The sequence below is a fragment of the Argentina silus genome, assembly GCF_951799395.1.
Source record: "Argentina silus genome assembly, chromosome: X".
NCBI classification, from domain to species: Eukaryota; Metazoa; Chordata; class Actinopteri; order Argentiniformes; family Argentinidae; genus Argentina; species Argentina silus.
In genome coordinates this window covers 40,961,174-40,980,099 of record NC_139653.1, presented here as the reverse complement: position 1 = coordinate 40,980,099, position 18,926 = coordinate 40,961,174, and the positions used below count along the sequence as shown (strand labels likewise).

Sequence of the window (18,926 nt, the reverse complement as noted above, 5' to 3'; positions counted from 1 at the left end):
TCACCCCCTCCTCTACACCCTTCACTGGCTCCAGGTAGTGCTCTGCGAGGATATAGCAGTTCTGTCTTGGCCCTCCGGTAGTGGAACAAGCTTCTGACTGCTGTCAGGACTGCATAGTCACTACCTATCTTCTGCCGTAGACTGAAGACCCATCTCTTCAGGCGACATCTTGACTGTCCCTCCTAAAGACCTCTTCACCCCCCACTACCCCTCTGGACAGTTCCTCTACTGTTAATTTAAAAAAATGTTGGTCCTAGCATAGATTTTTTTCTCATGATGACTGATGTATAGATGATTCACTTACATTAGACAAATGTACTTGTTGTAAGTGGCTTTGGATAAAAGTGTCTGCTAAATGGCAAAAATGTAAAAGCACATTTCATGTCTATTGTTAGGAATGGACCACATGCAGTCTTGTTCATGGGTCGAGTCAGTGAGCAAAAGGCTACTGGGTGATTGTGGCAACAGGGAAAGGCTCCTCAGTGGTTCAAGCTTGATGTCTCTCAGCCAATAGAGATGCCAAACATTAGGTGAGTAGGTGACGGTTGGCAAATTATTAGGTAAGCGAGGATACTTTTTGTTATACTATGCACTATGAAAACATTTGTTCTCTGTGAATGGCCACAGACCAAACTCTTGATCTTATGCCTCAGAGTAATTAAGTTTAACCAAGCATGTTTAAAAGGCCACCTGCCCCCCCCCCTCCATACATACAGGTCTAATGGGCGACACACTAAAGAGCAGGTAGACGGAAGACCACAGCTCAAAGAGCTATCCCATAAACCCGCTGGAGCATCAGACTCTGGCTGTGTTTCACCTGGGAGGAAGATTTTTAACTGATAACACCTTATACTCCAGCCTCTCAGCTGGAGATATGGATCAAACTGGTGAATAGCTGGGATGCTTGTACCCTCCTTCTCATTCCTAAGCCAACTAATTAAAATCAGGTGATAGAGAAGAGCTTCCAGTTTAAATATCTATTATCCCACAAAAAACACATAGAGATCACAAGGTACAATGTTGGCCAAATCTCTATAAAATCATTGCTCATCCCATTAAAAAACGATGTAATGCTGATATAGAAGTCGTTGAAGGGACATATATATACATCTTTGATTGTAAATACACAGGTTAGTAGAAGGAAACCCAGCTCCAGGCCAGCAGAGCGTGCAGCTCTCTCTGGGCCACACCTTCGACTAGCGAGGGATCTTGTTACTGCTGGAGCCACTCTACACACTCTCCTCCATGGGAACCCCTGCCAGCACTCCCAGCCTCCAGACAATGGCTGTTTGTCACTGCTGGCTTCAGTTACACACACACACACATGCACGAGCATAAACACACATACTGTATGCAAGTGCACGCCACACACGCACGCACGCACGCACGCACGCGCAACACACACACACATAGTGTTGAATGACCGGTGATTTCTTCTCTCACAACCCCTAGCCATAATGACGGGGTCGCAGCCCTCTGTGGTGGAATGTGCCGACAACAGAGAAATGTGGTCATATTAGTGAAATAAGAGGCTTCCGAGCTGGTCAGAATGGACTCCCAACACAGACATGTTCTTCCCATGTCTGTTGATAGATAAAAGGGTAAACAGGTGGGTAGTTGAGTCAATGGCTAGGTCAGTTCCCTTCCTCTGTGATAGAACATGGCAGCAGCAGCCACGGTTGAGAAGAGCAGATCAGAGCATGTGTCCTGTTCTGGCTGTGATCACAGAAACGGATCAGAACACACTCTGTCCCCTGGTCTACCTCACTTTGTATCACCCAAGGCACTGTGTCACACGCTCAGCTCAACTTACAGGATCACTTTTCCTGCGCGCCACTGAAATCGTACCCCCCGGAAATTCTCACCCCTTTCTATTGGTCCTCTCTCAAACGCAATGTGTTGGTGCAAGAATGCTGATAATCCCTTAATATTCCTGCAAATATTAAATTATGTGAAATCGACCTGATTTCGCGACCTTGCCCTTCACTGACACTATAGTATTAACCATTATAGAAAAAACACGCCCGAAAAATACAGATAACTGTGTCCTGTTTGAAAACTTGCTCAATCACTGATTAAGTGAGCAACGACATTCCTAGCCAATACACTGTTCCTTTCAGGAGTGTGCTTGACAGGGTACAAGTAAATATGACCTCAGTGATGAAGTGTAATTGATAAAGTGTGACAGACTTCACATCTCTGTTCAGTGTTGGCATGGACGACTCATATTCATCTAGACAGAGGGAGGTCAGGGAGTACAATAGGCCTGAAGAGAGGACCGGCAATAAACTTCACTCTTACAATGTTTTAAAAAATCATTAATTGTTCAGTGGTTCTTGCTCTTGCTTGCTTAATAAATACTTGTGACTTGACTTGAGTGCACACATGCTGGCCTTCTCATGGCAAGTGACTATTAGCCCTACGGTTGTAGATTGAGGAAGGTCATATTTCCTCAGGGTGAAAGAACACTACTATTACATACAATGCCAGCATCTTCTTATGATGTTAATGTTATTATAGAAAATATGAGGAAAACATCAACCTCAGCCTACTCCCATTGCCATAGAAACCGCTAACGGTGGTGTTTCAGGAGACTCAAAAAATGGAATGTGGGAAAACAGGAACAGCCACCATATTATTTATCTCAAAACACACTAGCCTAGTGGAGATACTGATGATATGGATGGAATGTGTGTATGTTTGTGTTTGTGTGTGTGTGTGTGTGTGTGTGTGTGTGTGTGTCACTCATCACTCATTGGCTCTTGACTGTGCCCTAAGGTTGTAGAGTTGTTGCTAAAATGACAGCAAACACAAAGATCAATACCCTTGGAGACATTTAGGGTCAGAGTAGCTCTCCTCTCTTCATACGAATCCATAACACAACAAGGTTAGACTGCTTTGACTCCTTTATACATTAGTATTGACAGTACAGTATAGTGAAACTCCAGTAATCATTAACCATAGCAGTGTTCAGAGACCTATTGAACAAAGACAAAGATTTCCACAGCAGTATTGATATTAAACTAATGGGTGAAGAGACACTCTGTAACGAGTGAAACGTTCCTAAGGAGAGGAGAGAGACTCTTGTCATGAACTGGTGTATTCAACTCATCCTGGTATATGGTAGAGTGTGCTTTTCCTATTGAGTGAGATGAATGCATGAATAAATCAATGAATGAATGAGGGCATAAAGTCTACATGAGCATGTTGGCAATTAACATCCTACAAACACAACTCTGAACTCAACATTAACTCAAAGTCAATCCTAACCCTTTTAATAAGAGTGCATGTGTGTACAGTCCTCCCTCTGTGAATCTTTATAGTGATCATGTTCTGTACCCAAAGTCTGCTGTTTCTTTCTGTGAGTATATTTGTAAAAGACCGGTAGGGCAGAGTTTAAAAGAGATATGAATGATCCAGGGAAGGCTGGCGGAGGATGAAATCAGAAGACGGGCTCATTGTAATGCATGGAACGGAATGAGGGATGGTGTTCAATACATCCTACGATTTCTACCTCCACCAGCCTCCTCTGGAATGATCCAAGTAGTCTCAAGTAGTTTATTATTATTCTGTAGAAATACCTGTAGTACAAAACATAATGAAAGATCATTTCCAAATCAGTCATTGTAAAAACCGATCGAGGGGTTGTGACGCCGTTGCTATCTGGCCACCTTGAGAAGGTCGTAGGAGAGCTGAGTGATGTCAAAGGCCTGGTGACCGAGCGCGGCGGGGGATTGCTCAATGTCTCTGAGGTTCTGGATGGTGTGGTATATGATGCGGGCTCGTTGGTTCTCCACCTGCTCATCACCCCAGCGGGGAAAAGGCAGATCAGCAGAGTAGAGAAGAGGATAAACTGTGTTCATGTACACCCTCACAAAGTGCCTCTTCAGCAGAGGCAGGTCTCTCTGAAACACACATAAAAACACATGGCTATGAACACACATACTTTAACTCCTGGCAAACAACCACCTCAGCAGGGATAGGTCTCTCTGAACACAGACACGTGCACGCACACACACACACACACACACACACACACACACACACACACACACACACACACACAAATCCACAAATTACACGGTTTAACACACCCGTACAAACCCGCACATTCCATCCATACCATCAGTATCTCCACTAGTTCTACATTCCTTAACTACAATAGATATACTAATGGTTCGGCACAGATTTGCTTACCTTCTCAGACCGCTTCATACCATTCTCAGCCTCCAACCAAGACGTCTAGACAAAAACACAGGATTGGCTGAAGTCAGAGAGGGGTAATGCAAACATACATAATTTTATACTTTAGGCCTACATAATCATGGGTCTACAAAAGATCCACTTCACCCTGAAAACAGCAGCTGAATTTCCATGGAGAGACAGTACAATCAGAGTGTGTATTTAGGCGTGCTGCCTGGCAGCTGTGATGAGCTATACCCTGGAACTGGGTACTCACCCTGAGAGCATCTAGCAGGTCTGATTGGTCCAGGACATCTGGGAATGTGGCCAGCATAGGACTACAGATTAGATCTGTGTGGAATAATGAGACGAAACCACATCAGCACCAGAACATTCCTTACATGATACTCTTTCTATGCACACGTGTGTGTGTGTGTGTGTGTGTGTGTACGTACGCGTGTGTGCGCATGTGTGTGCATGTGTGTTTGTGTGTGTGTGTGTGTGTGCGTGCATCTGTGAGTCGTTACCTGCATTCTGCATGGTAGACCTGTCCATCAGTAGTGCGTCAGCCAGAAGTTGTCTTTGTAGGACCAGCAGGTGTAGATTGCAGAGACTGCCTACCAGAGTGTCTGGGAGAAGACTGAGAGGGAGGAGAGGAGTTGGAGGTGTGGAGCTATGGGTTGTTTCTGAGCTGGGCTGAGCATTCATTCCACACTCACCTCAGCTGTGCCCTGGTGCGAGCGTTCGACGACCTCAGTTTAACCATAAGTTTGGGTTGTCTCCTGGACATCATCATCTGCTGGAACATCCCGGTGGCTGAGATAAGAGGGGGGGACCAACAGGCTTAGTCAGGGCCTCAGACAACTATTCACAATACACTGTATACGTGGACTTGTGGATTGTTGTGTGTTTTTACCTCCCCTGGATAATGAGGGGTCCACCTCTACATCCTTCTCATGTGGTGTGCCACCATGCACAGGTAGCTCATAGGTTCTACGGATCAGATAGACACAGGCACATTGACAGAGGCACATGCATAAACACTCACGAACACGTGCACACACACACGCGCCCACACACGCCCACACACGCCCACACACGCCCACACACGCCCACACACGCCCACACACACACACACACACACACACACACACACACACACACACACACACACACACACACACACACACACACACATACACACATACACAGGCAGGCATACACAGGCACACACGCATGCCCACACACGCACACACACAAATGAGATGTCACTGTGTCGTGTGCCATTCTGGCTCAAGCCAGGAGTGTATTAGCCTACCTGGGTGGGAGAGGAACTCCGTTGGCATCAAACAGCTTGAAGAAGGCCCAGCCACAGCTCAGGTCCCCCTTTTCACCTGTAGACTGGAGAAACAGAGACAGATGTAATCAGCATCCTATAAAAACACATTCCCCTCAGGGGCAATTCAGCCATTCATTCATACACATATGTAATCAGTTCAACTCATGTCCCCTATCTAACCTGTAGCAAGACCTCAGCATAATCAGCATTCAAACAGATAATCATTCAAAATCCCCCAATACTACTTCTTATAATCAGACTTAGTAAACCATCAGAGCATACAGGGTTACTCTAAGAATAAGGCTACAGAGGTGCAAGAATACAAACGTGGCTGGAGGACCACAGTGGACTACACGGCTGTAGACTTGAGTTACACAGGTGCTCTAAGCATGCTTACATTGCGGATGAACGTGACTCCAAGTTCAAATAATATCCCCAGCTCTGGTGCTTCCGAGTCGCAACGCAGGAAACAGTTCCCATCCAAAAGGCAGGGCAGAACACCTGTCATCTGGGGAGTCAAATAGGGAGAGGGGATGGGGTTAGGCCTAGAAGAGGTTCAGATTAATATGGATTTAAGAACACATCAACAAAATACTAGCTTTGTTCCAATATCTTTAGTGTTCATCAATGTAAACTGAATGCTATGTTACAGTAGTACCCGTGGAGAGAAGGTCCAGGTCTTGGGGTTCTTGGCTGAGTAAGTGGCTCTGACCGTGTGGATGTTACTCAACACCTGACAGGAGACAGACAACAATCAACCAAATAATCCTCTTTAACAACATTCCCAACTGCACCCACTGACTAATCCCTTTTGATGCCAGCATTTCACAATGCTGGTGCCCACTACTGGCTAGGAGTAGCATTCAAAACAGAGCTAAAGGTGGGTTAAAGGAGAAAATATGGGCTGTGCACTTGAAGTGCTATATAACCCGGCCTTATCCGATGAATGAAATCAACCAATCAAAACTGTCATTGAACAGAGAATGCTATGGGTTAGGAGTGCAGGTAGATGGGTCCTACCTGGGTACCATCGAAGGCGCAGAGGCGAACGTGTCGACTGAGGACCTGAACTCCCACTCCTGGGGTGGGGATCATCTTGCAGCTCCAAAGAGTCAGATACAGTGATGTCTTCACTGTCCGCATACGTACCTAGAATATAGTATGCACGTGTGTGCGTACGTGCGTGCGCGCAGTCAAACTGAATACATATAATAATGCTAGACCCCAAGCTAAATGGTATCTATTTGTGTTGTGTGCCATTTCATTTACAAGGGAATATAACTTTTCTTTTCAGACAAAATGCTTACTCTTCCTGTGTCTGGATCCAAGAAGAGATCTTTGAAGGACAGTTTGGATTGGCTCAGCTCTGGTTGGATGTAGCGACCTATTCTGTAGGTGATCCCTAAAGACACAGGCCATGACTACTGATGAAAACATGAAGTTATAAGGTGTGCCTCTGTCTTCCAGCTGTTCCATTGTTGCACAGCTGATTTATAGTGAAGATAAATGCTAGGCATGAAAGAAATGCTACGCCTCCACAGTTATCAGACAGACATGATGTGTGTGTGCCTGTGTCTAGAAGATAATGGGTCATCATGACCCAAGGAACTGAACGATGACGCAGGTGTTCCTCTTTACCGATGACATCTGACGCACCAGAGACAGGTGGATGGGTGTGTGTTTGTTTGTGTGTGTGTGTGTGTGTCTGTGTGTGTGTGTGTCTGTGTGTGTGTGTGTGTGTGTGTGTGTGTGTGTGTGTGTGTGTGTACGTACGCGTGTGTGTGTCTGTGTGTGTGTGTGTCTGTCTGTCTGTGTCTAGAAGACATCATGACACAAGGAACTGAATGATGAAGCAGGTGTTCTCTTTATCAATGACATCTGACCCACCAGAGACACAATCTGGTGCATATATTCTTCCAGAGTACAACCTGCATGCCCTTTCTGTGGATCAAGAGTGTCTTTCAATGTCTACCTGCTTAACGCCATGGCTTTGCGAGCTAAGGTTGATCTTAGTCCAGACTCACCTTCATCTAGCAGTTTAGAGAGAGTAGATGGTCTAAACCCAGCAGGGATGGCACCCATGGCAGACAGCACATCAGTGGCATCAATCTGTAAACAAACACACACACACACACACTTTTGTTAAACTCTGAATCCAAAACTCATAGGATTGTAGTAGATGATGTTTTAATCTAGTTGAACCGCTGGCTCCTCTTACCTCTGTGACGGCCTTTCTCACAGTGTCCCAGTTCGCGTGGGGACTGCTGCTAATGGAATAGATAATGATCACAAGAATAATACCAGAACATCTACATAAATATTTGACACATATGCATTCATTATCCATCTTATAAATGTTTTTTGAAATCGAGCAGAAAGATTCATGGTCATTTATTTGAGGCGGTTATCATCTTGGAGCAATATCTTTGTAAACATTGCCATCTAGTGGTGCGGACTTTGAAAATTAATTATACTCTGCATCAGTCGATTACGATCAACCGGTCGATCGCAAGAGTAGTGCGGGTCGATCGCGTGACATTATTATTATTTTATTTTTTTTACGACGGACATTTGTGCTTTAGCACGGTACGAGGCAATTGAGCCAGTGTGAGTGCGCCACTTGATTGACGTACAATGCGGCCAGTCTGAGATCGCTTCTCTTCTACGGGTCACGTGTCATATATATATATACCTACATTAAAAAATGCTACATATATATAAAACAGAGACAGATTTAATCATCATCCTATAAAAACACATTCCCCTCAGGGGCAATTCAGCCATTCATTCATACACATATGTAATCAGTTCAACTCAGGTCCCCTATCTAACCTGTAGCAAGACCTCAGCATAATCAGCATTCAAACAGATAATCATTCAAAATCCCCCAATACTACTTCTTATAATCAGACTTAGTAAACCATCAGAGAATACAGGGTTACTCTAAGGATAAGGCTACAGAGGTGCAAGAATACAAACGTGGCTGGAGGACCACAGTGGACTATATATATATAGCATTTTTTAATGTAGGTAGATCATTTTGACCTGGTCATTTTGAAAGTAGCTCGCAAGCCGAAAAAGTGTGGGCACCCCTGCTCTGCATGAAGACAACCTCACCTCTGCCTCCTTTTGGACTCATCAAGCTCCTCATCCTCATCCTCTGATTCTTCCTCATCCTCATCATCACCATCATCATCCTCTGAATACTTCTGAAAAGTGTCAACACAATGTTGTTTTTCGTATGAGAACTGTACAAACAGACCACACACTGCTTTTTGACCTCTGTGATTGTTATGTTGAGTAAATGTATGTTTCTATATTGGTGAACAATGTGAACAATATCTCTCTCTCTCTCTCTCTCTCTCTCTCTCTCTCTCCTAGACAGAAGATGTTACCTCTAAGTATGTTTTGGGGACTAGTCCCTTGTTGCCCTTGGAGTTCTGCGCAAGCCACCAGCCATCCTTATTCTTCGTAAGAATCTGCAGGACCTCGCCCCTCTGAAATAACAGAAAATAAAAGGATTACTGTATAACCATGGCAAAGTATGACATACACAATAGAGTATAAGATAGGGCATTTATCTGAGCAGCAAGCTCACCTGAATGGTAAGGTCCGCCTTCTGCTCCCCTTTTAAGGCACTGATAACAATGTAAGTTGAGATTTGTTTCTTATATCCGTCTTCATCATCCTCATCTTCTTCTTCTTCATCTTCTTCCTCACTGTCTTCCTCTTCCTCGCTATCTTCCTCCTCTTCTTCTTCAGCCTTGGCTTGGGAGGACCTGGCCCCATTGTTGACCAAAAATGTGAGAAAGAAGTTATTCATTAGTGCACAACAACCCAACATGAAGGCCATCATCATAAATGACCCTCAATGTCCAATCATCCAATACTGCTATGCTGCTCACCCTCCTCCTGGTTTCTGAGCAGGGGAGAGCTCCAGGGCCAGGGCCAGCAGCTGCTCCTGAATGCCCCGCAGACGCCTCTCCTCCTCCTGCTTCCTCAGGTCGTAGTTCCCCACTGGGGCTGGCTCATCAGCCTTTATAGGGGAGTAGAGTAAGCATGTGCAAGAAAAGGAGAAAAACAATTATGTCTAATATTCAGTAATGAAAATAATGCCACACATGTTTAAGACCCTGTGCAATCAAATTGCATTTGTATTAGGGTGAGCTATATCCAAACGTATCAGTAAAATTAATAGAGTGTACTTTGGATAACTTCTTCAGCGTCCTCATTGTGTCTTCCACTGAGTTTTGTAGTTCTATGCATCTGCTGAGAGAAAATACAACATAGTGAGTAACATTATAAAAATATAGTTTGAATCATGATATACTCTTGCAATGCATGAATCAGTATTGTCACCTTTGGGCTGACTCTGCACATTCCAACCCATCTGCCTGCCTTACATCTTTTATAAGACTGTCGACCTTGGGAAATACAAAAAAAGACAAATGTATAAGTAATGACCAAGAATATCTCAATGGGAAATGTCATGAAACTTGTTCTCGGTATGAGTAGCATGTAGGCTATATCCATGTAAACTGCAGCCTGGCTTTTCCAACATCAACAATTATTTCATTTGCGGAACACATAGATAAAGGTACAATATGGGATTAGTTTTGCAGCTCAATGGTTATTTTAATTCATGATGATGGACCCATTCATCGTTGATTCTCTAAGAATATGATTTAGCCTAAGCCTAATGAGCTTGGTACAACTGTCTAACCTTATCATAACCCAATTCACAAAATGTAAGGTTGCTTTCTTCATTGTTTGTACACAATGACTTTGTAAACAAACCATGTAGATCTATAACTGTGCAATATGTAGCCACCTATAATTTCAAAGTCATGGACTGTTAACGTTAGTCCTCCTTGCACACAAAGCTGTCTGTGAATGTGAGAACGGTCACATTTCCTCAGCCCCATCTCTCAACCGTACTAAAAAAACAAGTGGCAGGCCAGCCATGTGACTGGAAAATGAATTAAGGATTGCTCCTAGCAAATGAAGCATTGCTAGCTAACAAAACAGCTTGCTATAGCTACACAGCATACTAGCTTAGTTAGCTAGCTGCTAACTAGTCAGCAACAAACCTGTCGTTTGATTCCATCTGTATCTCGTTGCACAGTTTGCAACGGCCCTTTCCTTTTTGGTGGCATTTCTATTGTTTTGTTTAGTGAGACTGAAACGAACGTTAGCAGCTACAAAGTATTAGCCAATGCAGCATCGTACAGCATCTGCAGTAAGTGAGCTGATGCGAGTCAACCAGGTAGTCAAGGGACGCTTTTTCTTGTCGCTAAGCACCAACTTCCGGTATCTTGTCACTTACTCTGATTTCAAAATAAAGGTATGCGAACTACGTTGAATGTCTATCAGTGTAGTGATGTGTATTAGACCCAGACCCAGGAGAGAAAAAAACAAAGCCTCTTTCAAATATAATGGACTGTACACAAATATTTTGCCATGACTTCACTTTATCTTTACATCTTTACTTTAGTAGCCTTGGGAAAGTGTGTGTACAGTCCATTTATATTATATTTGCCTTATGCAGTCCATTAGGGCACTGTGAGCTATTCAGCCATAGTAAAAGGCCAGCAACATTTTCTATGGCAAAGCTAAAGTTGAAAACTAACATGGGTTAGATACTAGGAGTCATGCAGAGTAGATGGGTACTAATTATGAAGTGTAGCCTTGGAAACATATTTGTGTACAGCCCATTATATTTGCCTTAACGCAGTCCAAATAGGGCACTGTTAGCTTTTCAGGCATAGCGAGAAAAAAATAGCAAAAGTGTACAAATATTGAAACCGACACTTTAATTGGTAAACAGCTGAGGGATGGAGCTGGAGAAATGTAACCATTTTGAAATATGGACAGAGCTATGGATGCAAGGACCGACCATCCATGAGATCAAAATGAAATTAACTATGTTTTGAAGCTATACAGTTTGTTTACAATTACATTGTTTACAGGCTTATATTTGGGGTTCTGATGGTGTAAGACAAAAACTAAAATTGATGTACCAATCCCAGATTGCCCCTTTAAGGCCATGATAACTACGTAATACACTTTTTAGTTTTCACCAAAGACTCCATTGCATATTTGTACATTCATATCTCACCTTTTACCGGACCTATTCTTATATAATAGAATAAGGACGCAGTATGACAAATGAGATATAACTAGAATGAACAATGGACCAATCGATGTTTGTTTAAAAAAACATACACTGACAATTTAGATGTCTGAACATTCTTTAATATAGTAAAACGTTTTTTTTTTTTAAAAAGACTACTTAATGACACAATACACAATAACACAATAATTAAAGCATTGTGTTCATGAATGCCAAAACATTTAAACATGCCATTAGAAAAGGCATTTAAGCTCTTATGAAAGGTAGTCATTCATGGTCTTTATATCCCTGAAGTCAAAATGTGCGGTGCAGCTAAAAAAAAACATTGTCCTCCTAGACAAAGAAAAACAAGAAAAACAAGAAAAGCTGGGCAAATAGTCCTGTGCCAAATTACATCCTGACCTGTATTACATTACAAAGCTAGTGACTAATCACTTATGTTAGAAGGCTTCCTACTATTTGGCTTCCACTATTTGGATTAATATTATCAGATGTGAAACAGTAGGTCCATATGTCACATTATTTTCATCTTTTTTGGTCGGCACTCAAAAACGAGATTCAAGGTTTCTTTTTAGCAGTGTTTATTTAATTCAGGGATAAGTAGACAACAGGTTTTGGCCTAAACCTTTGTCAGTGTCGGGACAAGGTATTGCTGAAACAGTTGTCAACGTATGCCTGAAAGAAATAAACTCTACTAAATAGAAACCTTAAATCTTGTTTTTGAGTGCGGACCAGCTACATTATTTTGGAGTTTTCTGACATGGTCGACGTATCTATTATGAGCGCAAAGGTCACACTAACTTTCATACCATGATGCAGTATCACAAGGAAGTGATCAACAGCACAGTGAACACACAAACAGCATGGAACTCGTGTGGCATGCTAGTCTTCAGAGCAACCATCTCAGCTTTTATTTGAAAAATAAAAAGTTCAGCAGCTCTTTCTGATTAAAACCTAGACAGAATTTGCGATTATGATATTAATCAGATGGTAGATAGATAGCTGAATATAAGTGATAGGTTCGCCTTGACTGAAATAACTGCATTGGACCATTACTCTTTCCATAAGGGAAGAATGCACTTTGGTATTACATCCACTCAATAAAAAACACTTACAAAAACACATGTCTCCACATGATCAAGTTTAAACAGTCCCTGCTGGATTTGGTTCATCATTTGAAGCCTTCTTATACAGATCCCTTTGGCCATTCTTCAAGGAGGCAAACTCTGAATCTGCATCTGACATAGAGTATGTCCTAGTCCTCCAGCATCGACAAATCAGCATAACTGTACCCAAGAAAAGAGAGCTGGACATCACAGAGAATCCACTGAGGAAAAACGCAGCTGTATAGCCACCAGTCTGGTCCACCAACCAGCCTGAAAAAAACAGGGAGTGAATGAGAAAGAAAGAGAGAGGGAGAGAGAGAGAGAGAGAGAGAGAGAGAGACATACACACAAAGTCAAATACCCCGTGTCTCTCTGTCTTCTTCATCTCCTTCATTACAACTGGCTGGCTTTCAACATCTAATAATGGTATTCAGAATCATGATATACAAAGTAATTATTTTTCAGACATTTGGATATGCTGCATTTGAATTGTGAGTATATGTGTGCAGTATATGTACTATGTGGGTTACTAGTGTGTCCTCCTTACCTCCTATTGGTGGGCTGACTAGGTAGGGAATAGCGTGCAGAAAGTAGACCACCCCCAGGGCTGACGTTAGGTACTTTGAGCCAACCACGTCAGACGTCACCACGGGTATGAGAGCCACGTAGGCACCGTCGAAGTACCCGTAGAGCACGGAGAAGGGCATCAGAAGGACAAAGGAATGTAGGAAGGGGATGAAGAGACAGCATAGGCCTTCCATACCCACAGCCAACATGTAGCTCCCCATCCGATACTTCTTCAGACACCTACAGGAGGGGAATTGGGACTTAATATCTTACAGGCTTTCCTGACTGTGCTGCAGGTGTGCTTTTAGTTCGTCCTCACTACTTTGCCCTTACTATTCAGGTCTTACATCATAATGGGTTTACATCAATATAGGTTTTACTGCATTTCGTTCGTCTCTGTACTTGTACTCTGCACAGTGACAATAAAGTTGAATCTAATCTAATCTAATAATAGATATGATATTAAAGGGCATCATGTTAATGTGGACCACTGCATATAGAGTATTGAGTACCAACCATGACAAAGTTAAAGTGCTAAGATAGATTCCTGTCAATATGTGACTTACTTCCTGTCAGTAAGCCAGCCAAAGGTGATATTTCCCAAAATGCCGGCAACCCCCAGGATAGACATGAGAAAGGCAGCCTGCTGATGATCGACCCCTACGCTGAGGGCGTAGGGCACCAGGTAGACAAAGGGCACACTACAACCATAGGCCAGGAACAGGAACGAGATGGATAGTAGCATGAAGTCAGGCATCAGCAGGAAGCCAAACTCTTCCATAGACTGCAGGCAGAGGCAGCCTGCCATTTTAGGGACCACCAGGGGCCCCATTGGCACAGGGCTAGCTAGACCTAGAATTTTAGCATCTGCTAGCTTCATGTCTGCTATTTTGGCATTCACAAGCTTTGCATCCACTAGTTTGACATCAGCAAGCTTGCTGTCCATGATGAGGTTCTCCATGAGTTTCATGTCTGCTAGTTTCCCGTCGGCTACATTTGGATCTGATAGCTTCAACTCTGCAAGCATTTTCTCTGTTAGGTTGCTATTGTTCACAGCCACGCCCTTGACTAACTTCATGTCTACTAGCCTTGAGTCCACTAGTTTTGAGTTTGCTAGCAGTGCCTCTGTTAGTTTCATGTCTGTGAGTTTACCGTTTTCAAGTTTCACATCCTTCAAGTTTACATCTGCTACATTAGAGTCCACCTGCTTCAGGTCAAAAGGCTTTGTATCTGTTAGTCTCCCATTGTTTAGCTGTGCCTCTCCTAGCTTGACGTCCACAGGTTTGATGGCATGCCTGTTCTCAAGCTCTGTTGTCTCGTGCTGCCTCTGTTCTCCCCCTTTAGGCTCCAGGGGCCTCATGAGGGCCCCACAGACACACAGGTTGGACACAACCCCCCCCAGGATGAGCAGGGCCCCCCTCCAAGAGTAGTGTTCTATCAGTAGCTGCACAGCGGGGGCAAGGATAAACATCCCGATGCCACTCCCAGACATAGCGATCCCATAGGCCAGTGCTTTCCTCTCATTGAAATAGGTCCCAACCATGGCCACTGCTGGAGTGTAGCTGAGAGCAAATCCCAATCCTGTCAGGAGAGAAAGGAGGAATGAAATCATGACAAAGTTGGTTCTCTGAATGCTACATTTATACATTTGAGTTGACAGACTTGATAGATTCAAGTATCCACAATTCAAAGTCTACTGTTTTGCTTAAAGGTCCAGTATGTAGATTTGAGCTACATGCATAACCTGTAAAGCTACACAACATAGTGTGTAGTAACACTTTATATTAATTTGCCTATTTCTGTACAGTAACGTCATTACTCAACATCCTTGTTACACCTGTCTAATAACAAAAAATGGCAAACTCTATCCCAATGCAATTGCACAGCAATTAGTTTAGTAACATTAAATGATTGGTTCAAAACTTTTCAACTTCAGATTACAAAGTCAGATGGTTCCTTACTTTGAAAGTAGTCTATGCGCCAGGAGACACTTGGGCCAGGAGAAAAGAAAACTGTTCAACATTTGTGGCCACATCACCTCAAAGTAACTTCTGACTATGTCAGAGAGTTCATTTGAGGTGATTGTGGCACAAATGTGGCCTCGCTCCCATTGTTCCACAATCCCATTGATCCATACTACTATTGTTTTTTGTAAGCTAAAGTAAGCTGAAGTTGGTAGTGGCTATTTGAACAACTCTGAAACATGAATTAAAGATTCTACTGGCCCATAGACTACTTTCAAGGTAAGGAACCATCTGACTATAAGTGGAAAAATCCTGAACCAACCCTTTAATCACAGAGTAATTACAGTGTTACATGGGAGGCTGGTGGAGGTGGCAATCGGAGGGTTCATTCTATTCCATGCATTACAATGAGCCGTTCTCTGATATCTACCTTCGCCAGCCTCCCCTGCTACACAGGTATAAAGACAACTTAATGTAAAGTGTTAATAGGTGAAGGACTGACCTGTGAGGATGCCCAGGGTGAGGTAGAGGTACTCCATGCTGGTAGCGAAGGAGCTGAGGATGAGTCCTGCAGAGGAGAGGAGGCCTCCCAGCATCACAGTGATTCTGCAGGACAGACGGTTCCCAATGAAGCTGCCAAGGGGTGCTGAAACCACGGTCAAACACAGATCCTCACATCAACACAACACTAGCACAGATACAATGTAACACCATGGGCCTACTGTTGACAAACCTTTGCATGGCTAAGGCTCATTCAGGATGATAATGTGAGTTCCTTTCTCATTAATCAGAATAGCTGCATATCATGATATCCCATGCAGGTGGATTCCCTAAGTATGTTATTGACTTGAGACTCACTATGCGAAAGGTCATGGATGAAACCATTCAGAGCAGATGGTCACACATAATACCATTTAGTCAAATGTAATCACCCTCAGACATGTTTTGTCTTTACTAACATCTCTTATTGTCAGCTGTTTGTAAGGACTGTCGTGGGCTTCTTTATCTTTTATTTTGCTATTATCATGGTTCCAAGGACACACCTGAGCATGGCAGAGTAGACACCAGTGTTCTCTCAACATTTAACACAGCACTAAAGGGCACTAAACCCAGACACTGCTTGGCAATCAATAGCATTACGCAATCATCCTCCCATGTTGTCCATGCAGCAAATTATATAACGTCCAGTATGTTTGCAAAGATACACCGGGTGTACCATCATCAAGGTTGGTGTATTATGAGAAGGAGAGTTGAAGGCCTGGGGCAGATTCACCAGCTATATCTACCATAACACTCATATCCAACTGACCCTAATAATACATAAGCTTCTGGGAGGATGTTGCATATTCAAGTTGTGTTTATTCGGCACAAACAGTCAGTGTGAACTGAATTAGTTTTCAGTCTTCTGTCTTACCACAGATACTTGGCCAATGGCAATAGTATTTTTTTACATTTACATTTTTGACATTTAGCAGACGCTTTTATCCAAAGCGACTTACAACAAGTATATTTGTCTAAAGTAAGTGAATCATCTATACATCAGTCATCATAAGTAAACATCTATGCTAGGACCAGGTGCCATTGGCACAATGCCAGAAAAAGGAAGGATACTTTTTTCCTTTTTTTTTTTTTACTACAAGGTCTTGGCCATACTTGTGTCTTACCACAGAGCATGGTGGTGCAATCCACCAGGGAGTGGATCCAGGCCGTGCCAGAGTAGTCCTGGCCAAAGTGCATCTGGAACTCCACAAAGAAGATGGATACACATCTAGAAAAGGAACCAGAACAAGTTCAGCAAAATGTGATCACTAAACTATCATATGTGGGGATAGGTCTTTACTTTCCAAAACAGTAGCTACAATATGTGGTACATATGCTGCTACAATAACTCTTGCGGTCAAAATTGTTGAAAAAAAACACAGTACAGTGTACTAAAATGAATTCATAAAGAAAAACAGGAATGCAAATGTAAATCTGAGGTGAGTTGAGTTTAGGAGTAAAGGTGACACAGAGCATTATAGCTTTTTGTTCCATTCACCTTTGAACAGTCATTAATACCAGTATCAAATAGATACAGAAAACTTGGACTAACAACAATGCAGCAACACTGTACCCAGTGACCTAAGATCATTGTATAATTTGTCCAAGTTTAGTTTAGAATTATGTAACTTAAGGGTTTGAGAAGGATTTTAACACCATGGAGGCTTATGGCATGTGACCAAAGCACATGTGGAGAGCAGTGGAGACTGGTGAAGGCAGAAGTCGGAGGACGGGTTCAATGTAATGGATGGAATGGAATAAGGAATGGTATCAACATATTTGGAAACGTGTGTTTGATACCATTCCTCATTCTATTCCATGCTTTACAATGAGCCCGTCTTCTGATTTCTACCTCCACCAGCCTCCACTGGTGGAGAGAGGAATTTTAATTCTCTCTCTTAAGCAACCTGGAGAAGCAGGAACGGTGAGCCTAAATGCTGAGGCGGGCAGAAATCACCAACCAATGCGAAACCAAAGTACACCAAGAGCATCTAGGGCCAAGCTCACATTTCTGAAAATAGAAAAAAAAAAGTCGGTAACACCAACGTCTTTGCAACAACTTCATACTCTTTTATCCATTCCTAGAAGAATTAACTCTTTTGAGACTTGACAATATCTAAAAAAAAAAGAAAACTAAATAAGCAGCAAAGTTTTGCACCTGCATGGTTGACTTTATACTCTGCATGGTTTACTTTAAACCCTGCATGGTTGACTTTAAACCCTGCATGGTTGACTTTAAACCCTGCATGGTTGACTTTAAACCCTGTATGGTTGACTTTAAACCCTGTATGGTTGACTTTAAACCCTGCATGGTTGACTTTAAACCCTGCATGGTTGACTTTGTAACCTGAGCAAACAAAAAGAAAACTCATCCAGCCAGTCAACATGCATTCTCTTGTTAAAGCCTAAGGGGTCGCACAGAACTCACAAACCAGTTACAATGTTGCATCATACTGACTAGATTGTTGTACTAATTGAAATTGCATGGAACCTGTTATGTAAATGAGCTGATTTTAACTGGGTTTGATAACAATGACACAAAGGAATTACAACAAAGAATGTCTCCCACAGGTAGTCCACTACGACAGCTAACTACCAAGAGCAACTATGACAACAGGTATACATCTTAACAGTCCCTCCTAAAAGACCGCTTCACCCTCACTACCCCCCCTATACTAACCCTAACCCCGAGACCTCTTTTCCCCTGCTACCCTCCTGTACAAGTTCTCTCCTGCTAATAAAATATATTATAAAAAATGTTTGCCTACTGGCATTACGACTGCCAATGGCCCCTGGTGTGAGCATTGATTACTTTGTCTTATGATGACTGTTGGATAGATGATTCACTTACTTAAACAAATGTATTGTTGTACGTCGCTTTGGATAAAGGCGTCTGCTAAATGCCATAAATGAATGAGAACACCCTGAAGCTCTAACAACACACACACACACACACACACACACACAGACTCACCTAGTGACAGCACGGGTGCAGATGGTGACGAGGAAGCAGCTGGCCACTATCATCCACCCCCAACCCCTATCAGGAGGGGCTACCGATGCGGCTCTGGGGCTCTTCTGCCCCTGCGCCATGC

The 18,926-nt window shown here is 42.9% G+C and overlaps 2 protein-coding genes across 4 annotated transcripts; both read right to left on the bottom strand.

The window, feature by feature from the left end:
• Window positions 1-3,390: 3,390 nt before the first annotated feature.
• On the bottom strand, window positions 3,391-10,705 carry nphp1 (nephronophthisis 1). 3 transcript variants are annotated; one of them, XM_083694505.1, is made up of 20 exons: window positions 10,612-10,705; window positions 9,881-9,945; window positions 9,727-9,790; window positions 9,427-9,557; window positions 9,120-9,300; window positions 8,917-9,018; window positions 8,639-8,730; window positions 7,740-7,788; window positions 7,546-7,630; window positions 6,829-6,923; window positions 6,542-6,670; window positions 6,180-6,254; window positions 5,919-6,029; window positions 5,501-5,583; window positions 5,099-5,175; window positions 4,902-4,998; window positions 4,710-4,822; window positions 4,460-4,533; window positions 4,198-4,242; window positions 3,391-3,905 (listed from the first exon to the last, which is right to left on the bottom strand). In XM_083694505.1, exons 1-20 carry the CDS (start codon window positions 10,675-10,677, stop codon window positions 3,660-3,662), a joined length of 1,980 nt encoding a protein of 659 aa, XP_083550631.1. In that variant the 5' UTR covers window positions 10,678-10,705; the 3' UTR covers window positions 3,391-3,659. The 3 variants fall into 3 exon arrangements, with proteins under 3 accessions (XP_083550631.1, XP_083550632.1, XP_083550633.1); XM_083694506.1 differs by having other exon boundaries at window positions 7,740-7,785; XM_083694507.1 differs by having other exon boundaries at window positions 9,727-9,787.
• A 1,195-nt stretch (window positions 10,706-11,900) lies between these two features.
• On the bottom strand, window positions 11,901-18,924 carry LOC310822597 (monocarboxylate transporter 12-B-like; the record flags this gene model as incomplete). The annotated part of the gene is made up of 7 exons (XM_083694987.1): window positions 11,901-13,030; window positions 13,308-13,567; window positions 13,894-14,128; window positions 14,573-14,908; window positions 15,794-15,937; window positions 16,956-17,059; window positions 18,806-18,924. 7 exons carry the CDS (start codon window positions 18,922-18,924, stop codon window positions 12,798-12,800), a joined length of 1,431 nt encoding a protein of 476 aa, XP_083551113.1. The 3' UTR covers window positions 11,901-12,797.
• Between the last annotated feature and the right edge of the window lie 2 nt (window positions 18,925-18,926).

Coding starts and splice junctions, on each gene's coding strand:
- nphp1 (XM_083694505.1), bottom strand. CDS start 10,677: ATGCCACCAAAAAGGAAAGGGCCGTTGCAAACTGTGCAACGAGATACA. Junction 7,631..7,739: donor TGAGAAAGGCCGTCACAGAG/GTAAGAGGAGCC, acceptor GTTTGTTTACAG/ATTGATGCCACTGATGTGCT. Junction 4,823..4,901: donor CGCACCAGGGCACAGCTGAG/GTGAGTGTGGAA, acceptor CCTCCCTCTCAG/TCTTCTCCCAGACACTCTGG.